The sequence below is a fragment of the Manis pentadactyla genome, chromosome 1 (assembly GCF_030020395.1).
Source record: "Manis pentadactyla isolate mManPen7 chromosome 1, mManPen7.hap1, whole genome shotgun sequence".
Classification (NCBI taxonomy): domain Eukaryota; kingdom Metazoa; phylum Chordata; class Mammalia; order Pholidota; family Manidae; genus Manis; species Manis pentadactyla.
In genome coordinates, this window is record NC_080019.1 from 180,468,568 (window position 1) to 180,486,055 (window position 17,488).

General features: G+C 33.7%; 1 protein-coding gene across 5 annotated transcripts in view; it reads right to left on the reverse strand.

Annotated features, from left to right (window-relative positions):
• Positions 1–17,488, reverse strand: part of OSBPL11 (oxysterol binding protein like 11) — a 106,094-nt gene that overhangs the window by 21,970 nt on the left and 66,636 nt on the right. For all 5 annotated transcript variants that reach the window (XM_036904998.2, XM_036904992.2, XM_036905007.2 and 2 more), the window contains 5 exons: positions 17,201–17,402; positions 13,569–13,714; positions 8,081–8,221; positions 4,433–4,931; positions 1,361–1,547 (listed from right to left, as the gene is read on the reverse strand). In XM_036904998.2, the coding sequence (XP_036760893.1) occupies positions 1,361–1,547; positions 4,433–4,931; positions 8,081–8,221; positions 13,569–13,714; positions 17,201–17,402 (1,175 nt within the window). The remainder of the gene's footprint in view (positions 1–1,360; positions 1,548–4,432; positions 4,932–8,080; positions 8,222–13,568; positions 13,715–17,200; positions 17,403–17,488) is intronic.

Here is a 17,488-nt window from a genome sequence, read left to right on the forward strand (position 1 = left end):
AGGTAATATATATATATATATTATTTTAAAAATTTTCTGCTTCAGTGTTGTAAGCAGTAATTTTAAAGGCCTATTCAATGTCTGGGAGCCAATTAATCTTTCTTTCCACTGTAAGTACCAGTAAAAAAAGAAATTAAAGAGCTATACACAATTGAAAGTCTCATTCTTTGCTGGGGGAATGTATTTTGGTACAACCACTTAAGAAAACTGGCTGTATCTACTAAAGCTCAACTTTTATCCCCTATGACCCAGCAATTCCACTCCTAGGTATTTACCCAACAGAAATCCATACATACATTCACCAAACAATGTTCTGGCAGCACTATTTATAATGGTCCAAAGTTGAAAACTACCCAAGTGCCCATCAGCATTATAATGAATAAATGAATTGTGGCATAGTCATACAATGGAATACAGTTATCAGTAAACAAAATGAACTGCAAATATACATGGATGAATCTCAAACACATATGAAGCAAAAAAAGTATAGAAGAGCACAGAGTTTATGACTTCCTTTACAGAGAATTAAGGGCAGGCAAAACTAAAGTGCAGTGTTAAAAATCAGGAGAGTGACTACCCTAAATGGGCGGGGTGTCAGTGGTTAACATGTGTGAGTGTGTGTGTGTTACTGTAACAGGGCATGATGGGGGCCTCTGGGATGCTGGTAATGTTCCAGGTCTAGATCAAAGTGCTCAAATTTTCACTTTGTGAAAAATATACTGTATGTATGTTATTTTTCAAAAACAAATTTAAAGAACAAGAAAACTACGCTACTCACAGACAGTCAGAACAGACACCAAGGGCTTAAGGAAAGAGCTGGTATCCCTTTGAAGATCATATTAGAAAACTTGTCTTCATGAAGTTTAGATGAGGTGGACTAGTGCTAAAGAAACTAACAAGCCAAGAAGGGAGTATAATAACTGGCCAAATATTAGATAGAATTAGAACAAAGTCACCATTCAGTTTTAGTACCTAAAGACACTGGCTTCCATCACTATGCTTCTTCAACTATTTCTTATGATCAGATATATTTTCACCAAAACCTGTAGTACTAGCTGCCTCCACTGAGGTCTGGATCTAAGTCTGAATCCCTTAAAAGGCAGAGACTGGGCAAGAGACTGCATATTCATTTGTTAGGAACTCTATTCTGCATCTCATTAGCTACTTAACCAGGAAAATTTTACGTAAGAGAAATTTGTCACTAATTTAAAAACTAGATCATGATTTCCAGAATGCCTTGAAAGATTAAACACATTAAACAAAAAATAAACACATAAAATCCAACTCCATTCACATAGAACAGAACAGAAAAAGAATAAGGTGTTACAACACAAGATCAAACTAGTAAAATGAGCCTTACCTGTGCAGTTTGCCACCATAAAATGGCTTAGTATGAAAAGTGATGCTGGCTGAATACCCAGTTTTTACACAGTTGACACTGACTTTGCCACCCAATTCCACCCAAGGAACAGTTAAAATTGACCGGGCATATGCACAGGGTAGGGAAAAGGTATACTCTTCTCCATGTTCCAACAGACTGAGGACACCTGAATATGAAAACATGAGGGTGGTTAATACCTTTAATAAAAAAAAATTTTTTTTGCAAAAAATCCATATTGTTTTTTCTCATGTCTAGTCAATAAACATTATTATTTTGCTTAATTTTCATTTAACTTTGGATAAAACTGATTCATTTATATTTGTATTTGACAACATTTCCCAGTAATAGCAAATCTAGATTACTTTCACTATGACCCTTCTCTTTGGGGTTCATGCAACCAGAAAATGTTACAGTGGAAACAGTTCAAAAGTTCCCTCCGATGAAATACAACCTTATATCAGAGTTTAAGGATATACTTTCAGTGCAGCATGTTAGGGTCTAATCATTAGTAACAATAACTTTTTCTTTTTCTTTTTTTTTTTGGGGGGGATAACTAAATTTCTAATACTAGAGTTATAGACTTTAATCTCAGACAGCATAGTTTTTTTTTAAGTATCACTCTATTCCATGTGTATTAGGAAGAAAAACTAATCCTAAGATAAAAACTATGGTCATAATAATAATTTTGTTTGCCAAATTCTGAAATATTTAGGATGAAGCTACAGAGATAGAAGTGGTAGTTTTCAAACAAATATTGTAATAGGGCTTGTCCCATATTAAGTGATGCTATATTAAGATGGTTTAAAAAAAAAACATATAATCAATAATTGATCTACACCAGATATGTAAGGAACACTAAGGATATTTGAATTACCTTACTAACCTAAGGTCATTACTTGGGTCACTATCAAACCAATACTAACTGGAAATGTACTACTAGTCTGAACTTTTCTGGTATATCTCTCTTAATGAATGCTCACTGTTCTTAATATTCTGAAATAAGGCCAAGAATTATAATAAATATTTTAATATAGTTAATTTTTAAGATAAGCAAATTGACAAACTGAGATTGTAAAGTAGTCCACATAAAGCAACACCAACTATTTTTTTTATTACCTTTAACAGTCTTCACAAGCGGCAACAATAAATCAAGAATTATTGAGCCATTCCATAAAGTACATGGTTCTGGCAGAAATATATTTATATATAATGGGAGCTACCATTAGATACATACACAACAACATACTTGGTTATTTTTTAAGTGTTTAATAATAACTTGGTTAATTCTAAGACAAGATATGTCTTTAATACTTTTCTAAAAATAATTATAAACTGGGTTTATGATCTTTGCTTTCTAAGAATATATTTGGCATAAGTAACACACACTATGGAATTTAAAAATATAAGAAATAAATAGCCAGTTTTAAATGTATATGATAGAAGACTAGTTAGGATGAGATTCAAAGAATTCTAAAATCTCATTTATCTAACAATCAAACTGAAACTCCCCCACCCCAAATAAATTTTTTTAAATGGCTGCTAATAGGAGCAAAATAAATTGTCGTTAAGTCCCATTTTCTGATTTTACTTACTTTCTGTTGAGGGTACAATAGAAATTTAATTTCTAAATGGTAATCTGTAAGTATATAAATAGCACTTAATTTAAAAAACCTATTTAATATCTTCTTCACAATATTAATGCTTGTCCTTATTTCTTAAGGTATTTCCTCTCTTAGAGTGGGAGAAGCTACCACTGCCAGATTCTTTCTGTTATATGAACTGATAAGAGTAACTGTCATTAAGAAGAATGTGGTAAAGAATGAGGTTCTAAATCTGACTATAACTTAACATTTGTGACATCAGATATGTCTCATCATCTCTAGACTTCAGTATTTTTCATTTATATAATCAACAAGCTGATTTATGAAGATGCTCAGGCTAATATTATAAAGCTTGTAACTGAAGGTGGCAGATCTTTTTAAACTAATAAGTGCTTTCTAATGTTACAGAAGTTTTGATTAGTTGAAACACTATTTGAAAATTGGTAAGACTCATATCACAATACACCTCAGAAATGGGGAAAACTGGAAAGGGTTAACAATAAGTATTTTCTTCACAGCTACAATCACACCATCTCAAAATGTTAGTATCATAGGTTTAATTATGCCAAGCTTACATTTTAAGTTTACACTCAGACCAAATTATTCTGTGTATGAGAGTTTTCTATTAACATCAAACAGTAGATTTTTTCCTGCCATCACATTTTCATTAACTCTGCAATGATTTCTGTGGACGTTTTTTACTGTTGATGTTTTGGGTATTCTTGGCCAAAAAATACTGTATTTCCTGAAATCACTTTTACATAACCTTTGCTGAAGTAGAATTAAAGTTTAGCAATGTATCTTAAAACATTCTATGAATATCTTCTCAGGAAACAAGAAATATGAAAAATGTAGACAAAGATTTACCTAGAAAACATTTCTTGAGTGCTTTTTCACAATAATGGAAATATGGAAACAACTTCAATGTCAAATAGAGGAAATGGTGAAATAAAAGATGGTAAGTATCCCTTCTCATAGGATATTATACAGTCATTAAAACATACGTTTTAAGTATCATCAATGACATGGGAAAATGAATTATTTAGTGCAAAAAATCAGGACTCAGAACTATATAGAATTAATCCTAATTTTATAAAACAAAAATAATGGTATGAACATATACACAGAAAAAAAATAAAATGCTAGCTAAATTTATCTCTGGATGGAGGGATTAGAGATTTTATTTTTCTCCTTATACTTTTCTAAGTTTTTCAAATGTTCTATAATAAAAATATTTTATATTTAAAATCAGAAAAAAATCATTAAAAAAGATAATTTATATTTGTCCATAGATATCTCTCTACCTCCCCCAGCTTCCTGGAACATACTAGGAATTGAAACAAAAAGTAGTACACATAACATTTAAATTTTATACTTAATATTTATCTAGCTTCCCAAAATTTTAATTATAATTTGATATTAAAAATTAGAAAACAATTTTTCTACTTACCTTCTCCAATCATTGTCACACCTATTGACATGCCTAAGAATTTGCTCTTAGTCCAGACATGTGCATTCACACACATTTTCCTCTCAGCACATTCTGCATAAAATCCTGAGACTGGAGGATGATGGGAAACCTGCTCAGCAACAAATCTGACTGTGTAACAGTCTGATCCCACCTGGCTCAAAGCCTCCTCTGATAGAGAAGCATGATTTGTGACTGCCTGAGTGGAAGAGCTGCTCGTAACACTGGAGGCTACCTCGCTTTTTGGCATCCTCCAAGAACAGTGAAATGTTTCTCCAATAATAGGATTGTACGGTTTCTTAGCAATGGCTCCCTTTCGGCCTTCATGAAATGAGGTAAGGTAGTACTCAACAAAATGAATCATTCTGTCCTCAGCCGTGGCTCCATTGGTGATGGCTATAAACAGGTCTGGATGAGACATAAAGTCTGCATACATTTCCAGCAAGGAACGCTTCTCTAGGATAAAGGTAGGAAGCACCACCTAAAACAACAATAATAGTTAACAAAAAATTAACCACAGAGGGAACTTTAAATCCATGTGTATATCTGTAGATAACTATTCTTATTTCTCTGAAAATATTTCATTCTAAATAGGTATTAAACACAATAAAAGCATTTGATCTCATTAAAAAATAAGCAAGCTTAAAAGGAAAGGAAAGCCAAGTGGTTATGATTAAATATCAATGCAGAACTTGGAAGAGGGTCAGATAGAAGAAATTTAAAAAAGAATCCTCAAACTCCATGAATGGATGAAAGTAACATCAGGGGAATGGGGGTAAAACTCAAAGTAAATCTTGGCCATGGTTTTTTTCCTTTCCTACTTTAAAAGCCATTCCCTGACAACAGACTAAAGAGATCACTGTCAAAGAAAAATTGCAACTTACATTTAATTTTAAGCACAAGAGAATTCTTTCAAGAAGAGAACTTCTCACACTTAACAGCAAGGAGGTAATTATAAGGAAGATTAAACCTTTTATTTAAAGCAGAATTGGAGACGCACTCTAAAATGGTTCAATTCTGAGAAAGCAATCTGGCATTATTTTTCAAGAGCCCAAGATATTCATATCCATTTAGCCTAGTAATTATTTTTCCAGGAGTCTAGTATTAGGAAATAATATGAATGAAGGAAAAGGAGTATGAAAATAAAATTAAGACAACTTACATTTTTAACAATATGGTTCAGCTAACTTAAATATGGAATTTTCACTTAATGGACTATTATAGTCATTTAAAAGGATAGCTATGAAGATGATATATGTAATATAAAAGATACTGATGTTCAGGTTCATTTCATGGTGGACTGAACACATGCATCTTAATTTTTTTTTTGGTATCATTAATCTACAATTAGATGAGGAACATTATGTTTACGAGGTTCCCACCTTCACCAAGTCCCCCCCACAAACCCCACTAGTCACTGTACATCAGCACATGCATCTTAATTTTACACTTCCTATTGAAATCACATTAAAATTATATTAAATAAATTTCATATAAAGACAAACCTGGAGATACCAGGAAAGTGGTCAAAAAACAACATTTTGGGTGTTGTTAACCTGAAAGCTGACTCTGAAGCAGTAGTCTTCAGATTCGTAAGAGGGCTCTGGAACTAACAGCCCTAGATATCTCTGAATCTGGGGGTTTAGAGGCATGTTAAAACAAAGAGGACTGCGAAATACATCTGCAGTTAAACTCCTAGATCCCCTCCCCAATTCCACAGTGTTGGTAACTGCCCCTCCTGTGCCTCAGCCAAAGCCTAGGGGAGTCTCTGAAACTAGGTGAAACAAAGTAGCTTATTCTCTAGTCTGGGCAACATCTGGCACTTCCAAGAAAGTGGCTATCATGCTGATAAAAGGGGTATGAAGTGATCCTATATGAATAAAATGTTAGATACTGAGATCCTCTCTCACCCAGCCCTCTTCTCCACAACTCCTAGTTGGCTTTACCACCAAGCAGATTAGAAGAATTCCTTCTGGAGAATGACTAACTTGAGAGCAAAAATCTAATGATACTAACACCAGGTTCCCCAACAAATCCAGATTACTTGACACTGAAATGCACAGGCCCCGCCCATATATTCAACACTTAACATCAAGTTTTTAGTTTCTCTACACTAATCATGAGCAGAAATCCAAGATATACCAGACCCGGGAAAACCTCTAATTAGGAATGTAAAGACCAAAATAAAGAAACAGAGGAATCCTCACCAGAGAGAGAGAAAAATATTAATGTTTTCTGAACACTAATAAGAAAATATTTGTAGAATACAAACGATACCCGGTGAAATATTAAGATTAGATGAAAAGTTAATGGGTTTCTTTATTAATTCCTAAAATATCTGCTTCTTAGTAGGCTTTATTTCAATCCACTTCACTTTTAAACCCCCAATAATCACTGTAAGCCTAAGCAAATAATGAAATGTGGTTTTGATTTTGAAATGCTTAAAAGTAAATACTACAGGCAAAATACTTTTTATTTAAATTACATTTTCAGGTAAACAATTTATATGAATCAAGGGACCTTTTAGTCTACACTTTCACTACCTTCAATGGCATCAAAATCCTCAATTTCTATAGAAACATACTTTCTACAGTCAATTTTGAAATCCCATACTAATGTAAAGTACTGTCAACAGTGATTCAAAGGATATACATAATCCCACAGTAGTAAATTAATATCATGGATTGTTAAGACAAATTAAGGTACACTAGTAAGATAAACTGGGAAGGAGAAGACTGGCTTAAAATTAAAAACTATGTATCAGTGCTTCTCAAACTTTCATGTATGTATGAAACACATGGGATTCTTACTAAAAATACAGATTCTGATCCTCTATATTTGGGACTGGGGGCTGAGATCTCCATTTCTAACAAGTTTTCATATGATAGTGATGCTACTGGTCTTCAGATCATACTCCCCCCACCCCAACCCCTAGTTTTACTGAGCTATAATTGACAAACTTGTAAGATATTTAAAGTGTATATTGTGGTGAGTTGATATAAATATACACCGTGAAAGGATTCCCACAAACCAGTTAATTAAGACTATGCTTTTAAAATAAGCAAGGCTAGAGATCAGGGGTTTGCAAAGTATGGCCTTTGGGCCAAATCTGACCTGATTTTGTAAATAAAGTTTTTTTTACAGCCATTCCCAATCAACGTATTATCTATGGCCACTTTCATACTACAGAGGCAAAGTTGTAGTTAAAACAGAGACCTATGCCCATATAAGCCAAAAATATTTGCCATCTGGCCCTTTATAGAAAATGTGTGCTGTCCTGTTATAGAAAACACCCAACGTGTACTATACAACGTGGCAAGTCAAAGTAAAGCAGACATGTTAATGCCTTTCCTGTTTTGGGGGGATTATACCCTTTTCTTTAGGTTTTCCAGTTCTGTACACCAATGGACACCTTTTATTTTGTACAGGAAACAAGAAGACTATAGGTTTTCATTTGCCATGTGACTTCCTGCTGCCCAAGAAAATCATTACACTTTTTATAAAACTAAGAAATGCTGATCAAGAGACTAAGAATATAATGATAAAAAATAAAAAGCCCTGACAACATGAACAATCACAGGTATGGTCCTGACCGAATGACCTCCACAGCCAGTTCATCTCATTACTTACTCTTGTTAAGTCCATGCCCAGCTTAAGCTGTGACAAGAGATGCAGGATAACACTGCGTTGCTCTTCCACGGCTCCCAGGTCACCCTCCTTGTTGTCACATGTATCCTCTACCTCATCATCTGCATTTACTTCTTCAGGTTCCTTGAGAAACAAAGAAAAGTTTACTGTTATAAGCACTTATTAATATTCATTAAGAAAAGTCTCTTTTTGTCACTGTCTCTTTGTGCAAGAAATACTCCTGTGGTTTTTTTTAAATAAAGAAATTGGATTAAATAGCATGCTTTGTAAACAAGACAGTAATGCTAAAGGACAGACCTCACAACCACATTTTAAAAAAGTACAAACGTCAGACTTGAAGACATTTATATGAAAATATAATTTCTGTCACATGGCCACAGAACAGATTTCTTTCAATGAACTCATCATCATTAACACTGAAGAGACTTTTACCATATATATCATACAAAATGCATACATTTTGTAAAAACAGGATTTTTCAAAAAGAGTTTATAGACTGTCTCATCTGAATCTCAGGCATTGTAGACTTTGACCACCTGCCTGGGGATACCCTTCACTATCTATAATTTAAGTTCAAGATGCTTTGAAAATAAAGTATTTGTCCTTTTTAAAGCTAAAGGTATAAAAGTATATTTTAAGTTACTATACATGGATCTACTATATCTATGTTTTGATATTCACTCATTCTTGGAGTCATCAGGAAGAAACCAGGAGGTTGCAGAGAATTCCATGTGCAAGTATGGGAACCCTGCAGTTGCTCAGGCAGTCTCAATGCCACAGAAAGTTCTCTGAGCTCTTCAATCTATCAATCAACCAACCAAGCAACCGCTTGAAAAACTGAAAATGATTACTTTCATCTCAACAGGGTCTTATTTCAAAGAACTGGTTAAGAGAAACTTACTTCTTATTTATTTCTATTTAAATAATAAATAACAATTACAAGTCCCAAGATTCTATAGAACCTTATGAGATGTCACTTCCCATGTTTATATGGGTGCAATGTCTCATCTTTCTTAGTGATACATCTTTTCAGTGTATCTTTGTGCAACAAAGCTTTATGTGAGTATATTATCTTTGGTATTGTGTTAGATTTTAAGTGATGAGCATTTAAAAAAGGAAATGCTCAAGTGATTAATGTCTGCCTTTGGTTTCCACTTTATCTAAACATACCCTATCAAACAAGAAGCCCATTTGTTCCACATAGCCTGGCAAACGAAACCAATCCTAAAATCAAGAACTTAATGTTATCAAAATATTAAAAACAAAACATAAAACACAGTGACAGAGTTAAAAGATAATGGGTTTCTGGTCATTCTTTTGCCTTTGTTTTTCTCCATTTTCCTCTCCCCTTCTACCAAGGAAGTCTATTACTAATTCAAATTCTGAGTCAAGTTCATTTCCTCATGTTAAGACCACATAGACAACTATTGTTTGTACATACCAGAACTGTTTCTGTTTTTACAACCCTGAGGAGAGATACCAAAGGCTTTTTCAATTCATCTTTTCAATGACTAGTATCTGTCAGGAAGTATTTCCTGTTATCTACCCTGTATCAGTCATACAATATAGTTTAAGTACTTATGAGTGTTTACTCCTCATAAAGTGGAGGAAAAGCTGACATTCTCCTTTTTACATATGGATACCCAATATAATAACTATTCACTTGAGAAATGTTGAGAAAAACCTATTAGGTCCTGATTAAATAATGTTTTCCAACCCTCTGAAAAGGTACCATGACATCTGAGGTCAGAACCTTGGACACATTAATAATGCAAACATAGCCTTAACATTACAATACAATACAAAATTCACTTTGTGATTTGAAACTTCTAATGAAAATATTAAATTGAAATAAAACATAATCTGGTAGAAAAACTATAAGAGTAGTTTTTATTGTTTTTATAAAAGTAGTCAAATCACTTAGTAAAATAGGAAAAAAAAGCAATTCTATTAACACATACTGATTCTAAACCTTGATGTGAATGGAAAATTTTGGAGGCTCCTTTCATTTCGAAATGCCTCTTCTTAGAGGCCATGTTGCCATTCTGAAAGAAAAGCTTGAGATAAAAGCCCTACCAAAATTCAAATAAGATGTTCAAATGTATAAAAACCCTACAAACCCAGAATGGTTAGCAGATACAGTGGCAAGAACTATTGAGTTTATAGGAATGTATTCTATTTGGACATTGGAAAGTAAAGGGAAACCCCAGTATTCTACAACACTCTTACTAACCCCATTTTTGTCCTTCTGACTTCTGACAAGGGCAAAAGGAACTGTGGTCTTCATTCTAGCTTCACTAGGGTTTACTTTCTCCATCCCCTGAAAGCAAAACCTCCATTCATGTAATATATTAATTAATAATGAATACAAGTCTCCAGCTTGCATCAACACTCATATTTCAAAAAAGGCATCTGTGAAACTTGGAAAATTCAGGTCTATTCCAGTACCTTGAATAGGGTCTAATGTCTTTTGTAATTAAAGAGATTATTTATGTGCTTATTTTTTTTCTACTCACACTAGGTGATATAGTTAGTCTACTCACTGCTTCAAAAGATTTGGAAACACAGTGATACTCTTCTCCCCCTTCTGTGCCCCACCTCTAACAAATGCCTCTATCCTGACCTCCAATATGTGTACATTCTCACTGAGAAGAATGGAGATGGTATATGGGACTTATATTTTATAATTTTTCACTTGCAAATTATATCTTTAGTCCTGATCTCTCTCCAAAGCTTTGGTTTCATTATTTCCAATTGCCTTTTATACATGTTTATAATCATAGATCCTCTTCTCAAATAAAATTCAGCATGTTTATAAAACCTCTTCTCTCAATAGGCTTTCTTCCTAATTTTCCTACCTTTGTGAATGGCACCACAATTCTAATCTAGTTATTTAGGCTTATAAGCTTGGGAGTCATCTTTCATCTAACTCTATACCCAATTACAAGTCCAACGAATTTTTACTTGAAATGCACATTACCTATTCATTTGTCTTCACTTCTAGTTCTATAGTTTTCTATCCACACTTTCACTCTAGGTTATACTATGTACCAATCTTCATAAACATATCACATCACTCCCCATGCACATGACCTTATCATCTATTACATTAAGACTAAATTCTTATGCATGATTCTCGTGCTCCTTGGGGGCACAGTTCACACTGCATTCCATGGAGCAATGCTCCAGGGATTACCACTCCATCCAAAATGCAACATGATGGTTGTCTGCATTTGTAAAGTCCAATAACCCTGTGACCATTTTCCATAAACCAAGGGCTCTGCTTAATTATTTTCTCTTCGTAACAATCCTACAAGGTATTAACCCTGCTTTACAGATGAGTAAACTGAAGCTAATGACAGGAACTGGGTTCAAAACCACCAGACAAGCCTTCTCCACAACAAGCATACAGGCCTCAGTATCCCTGCCCTTTTTCCTCCATTTTAAGGTTCCCTTACAATTCCTCTTCTCTTCAGCTCCTGTCTCCTTCCAAAACCCAATTCCAATTCCAGTTCTCTCCAATGCATTTCTCATTCTACTCAATACATCTCTCTTCTTTCCCTGAATGCTCATATTTCAACAGCCTAAACCATATCAATTAAGATGAAAAAAAAATGCTGCTTCATATTATCATCTCATTTTTTCAGTGTATACGGTATATATGTGCTGTGGTTCCAAGCAGATTTCAAATCTCTTCAGTGAAACAACTATGTCTTTCTATCACATGGCCACAGAACAGATTTCTTTCAATGAACTCATCATCATTAACACTGAAGAGACTTTTACCATATACATCATATAAAATGCATATATTTTGTAAAAACAGGATTTTTCAAAAAGAGTTTATAGTCTGTCTCATCTGAACCTCAGGCTTTGTAGACTTTGACCTCCCACCTGGGGACACCTTTCACTATCTATAATTTAAGTTCAAGATGCTTTGAAAATAAAATATTTGAAAATAAAACCCATTACCTTTTAACTCTGTCACTGTGTTTTATGTTTTGTTTTTTAATATTTTGATAACATTAAGTTCTTTGACTAGCTCATTTGTGGCCACACAGTTATTAGTAAATATTTATTGAGTCTTCTAGCATATGACAAATCCAGTGAAGAGAATTCCATGTGCAAGTATGGGAACCCTGTAGTTGCTCAGGCAGTCTCAATGCCACAGAAAGTTCTCTGAGCTCTTCAATCTATCAATCAACCAACCAAGCAACCCCTTGAAAAACTGAAAATGACTACTTTCATCTCAACAGGGTCTTATTTCAAAGAACTGGTTAAGAGAAACTTACTTCTTATTTATTTCTATTTAAATAATAAATAACAATTACGAGTCCCAAGATTCTATAGAACCTTATGAGATGTCACTTCCCATGTTTATATGTATAATTCCTAACACTGGATTTGTCATATGCTAGAAGACTCAATAAATATTTACTAATAACTGTGAGGCCACAAATGAGCTACTCAAAAAGTTCCTTCATACTTTTTTTTCTTCTCCCCATCTACCCTGCCACTGTGGCCTGTAAGCTAAGGTTTTGGCCAGGTTGGAAGTCCCTGTGTTATATTTTTTTTTAAGAAGTAATTTGCTAATACATAAATAACCATAAACTATGCATTACTCTTGACTCAGTAATATTACTTGGGAATATAACCTAAAGAAATAACCTCCAAAATAAAGGGGAGAAAAAAAATAGACAAGATATAGTGCTATTTATAGTAACAAAAAAAACCCCAATCAAGATACTTAATGGCTTACTTCAAACTTTAAAAATTTTAATTACATAGGCCAGAATAACACAGAAGAATGCTTATGAGAAGTATCAAGTAAAAAGAGTATAAAATAAAACTATGTAATTATCATGACCGTAAAAATAACACATGAATACAAAAGGTAAAAAAGTCATTATGATTTGTTACAGTGGTAGAACTATGAGTAGAATAAAACACTAGCTTCTTAGAAATGTGGAATGAATAATAATACCTTACAAAAATATTGAAGCCTGAGACTGAGCTATTTTAAGTAGAGTAACACTTTTCAAAACTGGTTTGGTAAAGTGCTATCAAAAAGACGTAACAGTAAACTTTTACATCTGAAAACTTAGTAGCAAACATCTAGTAAATAATGCTAAATTAAGACAATGGAGTAAGAAATGCAGGAAAAAAATATCACTCAAATAATCTGATATAAGCTATTTTCTAGAAAAAGAAAAACATGCAAATTTCAATTTTTAAATACATTCTTATCAAGCAGTAAGCCAATACTAACAAGGGCACATAATTTAACCTGGAAAACATAACATGTACAAGTTTTCTATAATAGACCTCCTCTAAAGCCACTGCAGTTTAAAGAATAACATCTAGGCTCTGCAAGAACATTGCCCTGGGTTAGGCATGCCCTGACAATGAAGAGACCCTTTTTAGTGATTCCTAATTTTTATACCCAAATCATATTTTCACATTACCTTACCCTTGCTAATAGTCCAGATTCTGGAACACACTGCTCTTCTGGGACTGCCACTGGCTTACTCTGCTCAGTTGCAAAGGCCTGGTCAGCTCCATTTTTATAGTGGTTTGGTAAAGGTATCTTTGGTTCTAACCACTCGATTGTCGTTCCTGATGAAGTAAGAGAAAACTTTCGCTGAAACTTGCTCATAATCTGGAAAGTCCAGCAGATGTGGATTTTATTAAACAATTTTGTTTTGAGCCTACAAGACTAAAAGCAATTCAACCTGTTAGGAGATTCTGCAAAGAGGGCCACTTGTAGATCATTAGCATGAGCACCATGATTGGGTATTTTACAACAGAGTAATTTGCAACTTGAAATCAGATACCTTTTAAAAGAATTGACCCTGAATAGGACTAAACTCACGTGGGCAAATCTGTAAGCCAGAAGTGCATTCCCACACTAACAAGTGATCTGCTCTCTGTTCTATATGAACCCTGACGCTCTAGGGATCAAAAAGTATGCAGTTAGGCTTTAAGGAGTCACAATTACAAGAGAAACCTGGAATCGTGAAGCAGTAAAATTTGCTTCAGTTTGGGACTGAACCTTATTCTCAGTAGCAATTTTCTAACCAATCAAGATAACCTCCTTGATCTAATTTAAGAACGGCATATACACATACATTCTTTTTTTCCTCTCATATAAAAAGAGTCCATATACTTGTAAATTGAAAGGTTCTTCTACTGAATAAATAATAGCTGACCTAGTGAAAAGGCAGTGGTCACATTTAGAGACCTGTCATCTTCTCAGTTAATGACTCAAATGTCTCTTATTACCCTCAACTAGTTTAACAAAGTGGATTCTATGCCTAATCAATAATGGAAAATGTTCCATTTGATTTCAGAAGCTGATCTAGGTTTCACAGAAGCTTGGTTATAGAGTGTTATACAATAAGGAATGCTCAGAAATTTAAAAGAGCATGGAATTTACTTAGTCTATAATAAAACACCAAACTTCAGTAGAGGAATAAATGACAAAGCACCTACCAGGCTACCAGAGCGTCTTGCCTTGCCACTCAGTTTAGTCTCACTTGGCATTTGGGGGATTCAGGATTGGGGAATGCCCTGGAGAAGTTCATGGGGTTTGTCTTGAAATTCCAAAGAGAGGAAAACACTTTTCTCCTACCTTAAAATGTTTATTCTTAATATCAACATACATATTTCTTTACTTCTAAAATAAAATGCACACAAACATTAAATTTAAGAGTTCTGTGTTAAGAAATTGCTCAACTGAGTGGAAACTAGAAAAAAATTCTTTATCAAACCAATCACTTGGTCTCAGGACTCCACTAAATCAATGATCATTCCTGAGCCTCTGGATGATACACAATAAGACCTTATGGGACTAAACACTAATTTAAAGCTCAGATTTCATTTCTCATGTCATCTCAAAATTTGAGTGGGAAGGTAATTCAGTTTTTCTTTCCACAGTTATATCTGCATTTTCAAGTGACTAAAGAGTAAACTTTTACAAACCTAATTTGGAAAACATGGCAATTTATGATGAGAAATACCAATACTAGTTAATTAATTCTCCCAAATACCCATAAATCTGTGCTCTAAAAATAATGTGTGAAAATAATTTTTACTTTAAACACAATTCTATAGAATTGACAGGATGTTTCACTTTTAAAAGCAAAAACCACAAATTCATATTGTCCATGCTTCATCAACTGTGAAGCAATCATTTGAAAATAAGATTGTATATTAAACTACACAAGTGAAATTTCTGAAAATCTTAAAAATTATATAGTTTTAATTAATCAAGTGATGATTAAGCAGGTAATACCTAACACTGTGCTACTTGATGTACTTTTTAAAAATTAAGTAGCACAAACTTTCATTTTTCTGACTATTATTACTACCAAGACTAAAATTAACCCAAATTTCATAGCTCAGGGTAACACATCCAATGTTCACCACAGGGGAATAATAGTTAAGTAAATGAAAGTACATTTATCCCCTTAAAGTGCAGCACATAATAATTACGTTCAGTAAAAGCATATCATAAATTGGAAAATATTCCTTAGAGTAAATGAAAACCATAAGATACAAACCTATTTTCTAATAACAATGCAATAAAACAAACAAAAACTAAGAAGAAAAAAGAAAACCGGTGAGGAATATACTAATTTATCACCAGTGGCAGTTCTGGTTGGTAGGATAACGAATGATTTTTACTTCTTCTTTCACTTATATGGCAGTTTCTAAATTTTTTTATAATGAGTGTGTATTGCTTTGTAATAGGTGAAAACTAATTTTAGACTACTTACAATTTCCCCGAGGACCCAGTCTCTGTTCACCACTCACAATTTAGGCTATTCTCTCGTTGGAATGCCCTCTCTCCTACCTCCCACCCCTAAGCTAATTAGTTTCTGTAGCTCTTCTGTACCTTTCTTTCTAGACCCTTTTCTATCAGAAGTATTAGTCCATTCATATATTCTCCTATAGTGATGATTTGTACCCATTGTAAGTGGCACTTTATATATGATAGTTAAGTATGTACATGTTCATCCCCAAGTGGACTACAAATTCCTTAAGGGAAATATACCTAGCTATTAACCCCTGTATTACTGCCCTACTTATACCTCAAATGACATTAAAAAGTTTGTTAGCTTGAAATATTGTATGTAGGCAAACATATCAAGATCTGACTATGGTAAACTTTTTCTGAGCCGAGACTCAATTATTTTTCTAAAAGACCTTTCTTTCACAAGTAAGGGGAGTTAGTTGGATAAGAGAACAATGAATTGCTGTGAAATACTAAGTTACTACTATTGATACAATGTGATGGGGGTGGAGAAATTGGGGAGATGTCTGTTAAAGGGTGCAAACTTGCAACTAGATAAGTCAGTTCTGGAAAGCTAATGCACAGCATAGTGATTATAGTCAACAATACTGTATTATAGACTTAAAAGTTAAGAGACTAGATCCTAAATGTTCTCATCATAAAAAAGAAATGGTAATTATGCAATGTAATTGAGATGTTACTTAAGCTTCAGTGGTAATCATATGCAATGCATACATGTATCAAATCAACATATTGCATACCTTAAATTTATACAATGTTGTATGTCAATTATACCTCAATTTTTTTTTAATGTGAACTTTTTAAAATGTGAAGTTTAATCATCTTATATAATAAAAAACTTGTTTTTTGTTCTCCCACACAATAACATAACATTCTTTTCCCCAATAAATTAATTTCAAAAAGTAGGTGCCCTCAAATATTAGATGGACACCTTATTTTTCAAATTGAAAGGTGACTGATAAAGTACTTTTATATATATATATATATATGAAATTATGAATAGTGCCCTATATTTCTGTTTTGGTCAACTAGAAAAATAGTGATGCCACCAATTTTAACAGAAAGATAGGAGATGTGGGTTTTGAGTTTGGTTTTTGACATGTTGAGTTTGAGGTCCCTAAAGGAATATTCAATGATATCAGACATTAGACCTAACAGCATTTGGTTTTCTTTTTTGTTTGTTTGTTTCTTTTAATTAAGACTTCTTGGAGTGAGAATTACCATGAATACAGTCCTTTGATGTTTCAACCCTCAATGTTGAGTCCTACCTTTAACCTGTAACTTACCTGAAGGCAATGAGCCCTTCTGATGTGATGCATGCTGCAACTGGAGAATATGAAAGCAGTCGTTTAAGCAGTTCATAGTTGCCATGGAAGTAGCTTTGAGCATTAAGAGATCCTGGTCCAAGGAACTAAGATGGCCAGAAGCAGGAAGGCATTCGATTCGTCTAATTAAGTCTCTTTGTTGTCCTTCAGCATGAGACATCATCTAAGGAAAAGAACAGAGCTGTGTGTCCCACTCTTGATTTCTGTATATCATATATACATACAATAGTCATTTTAATGACCATATTC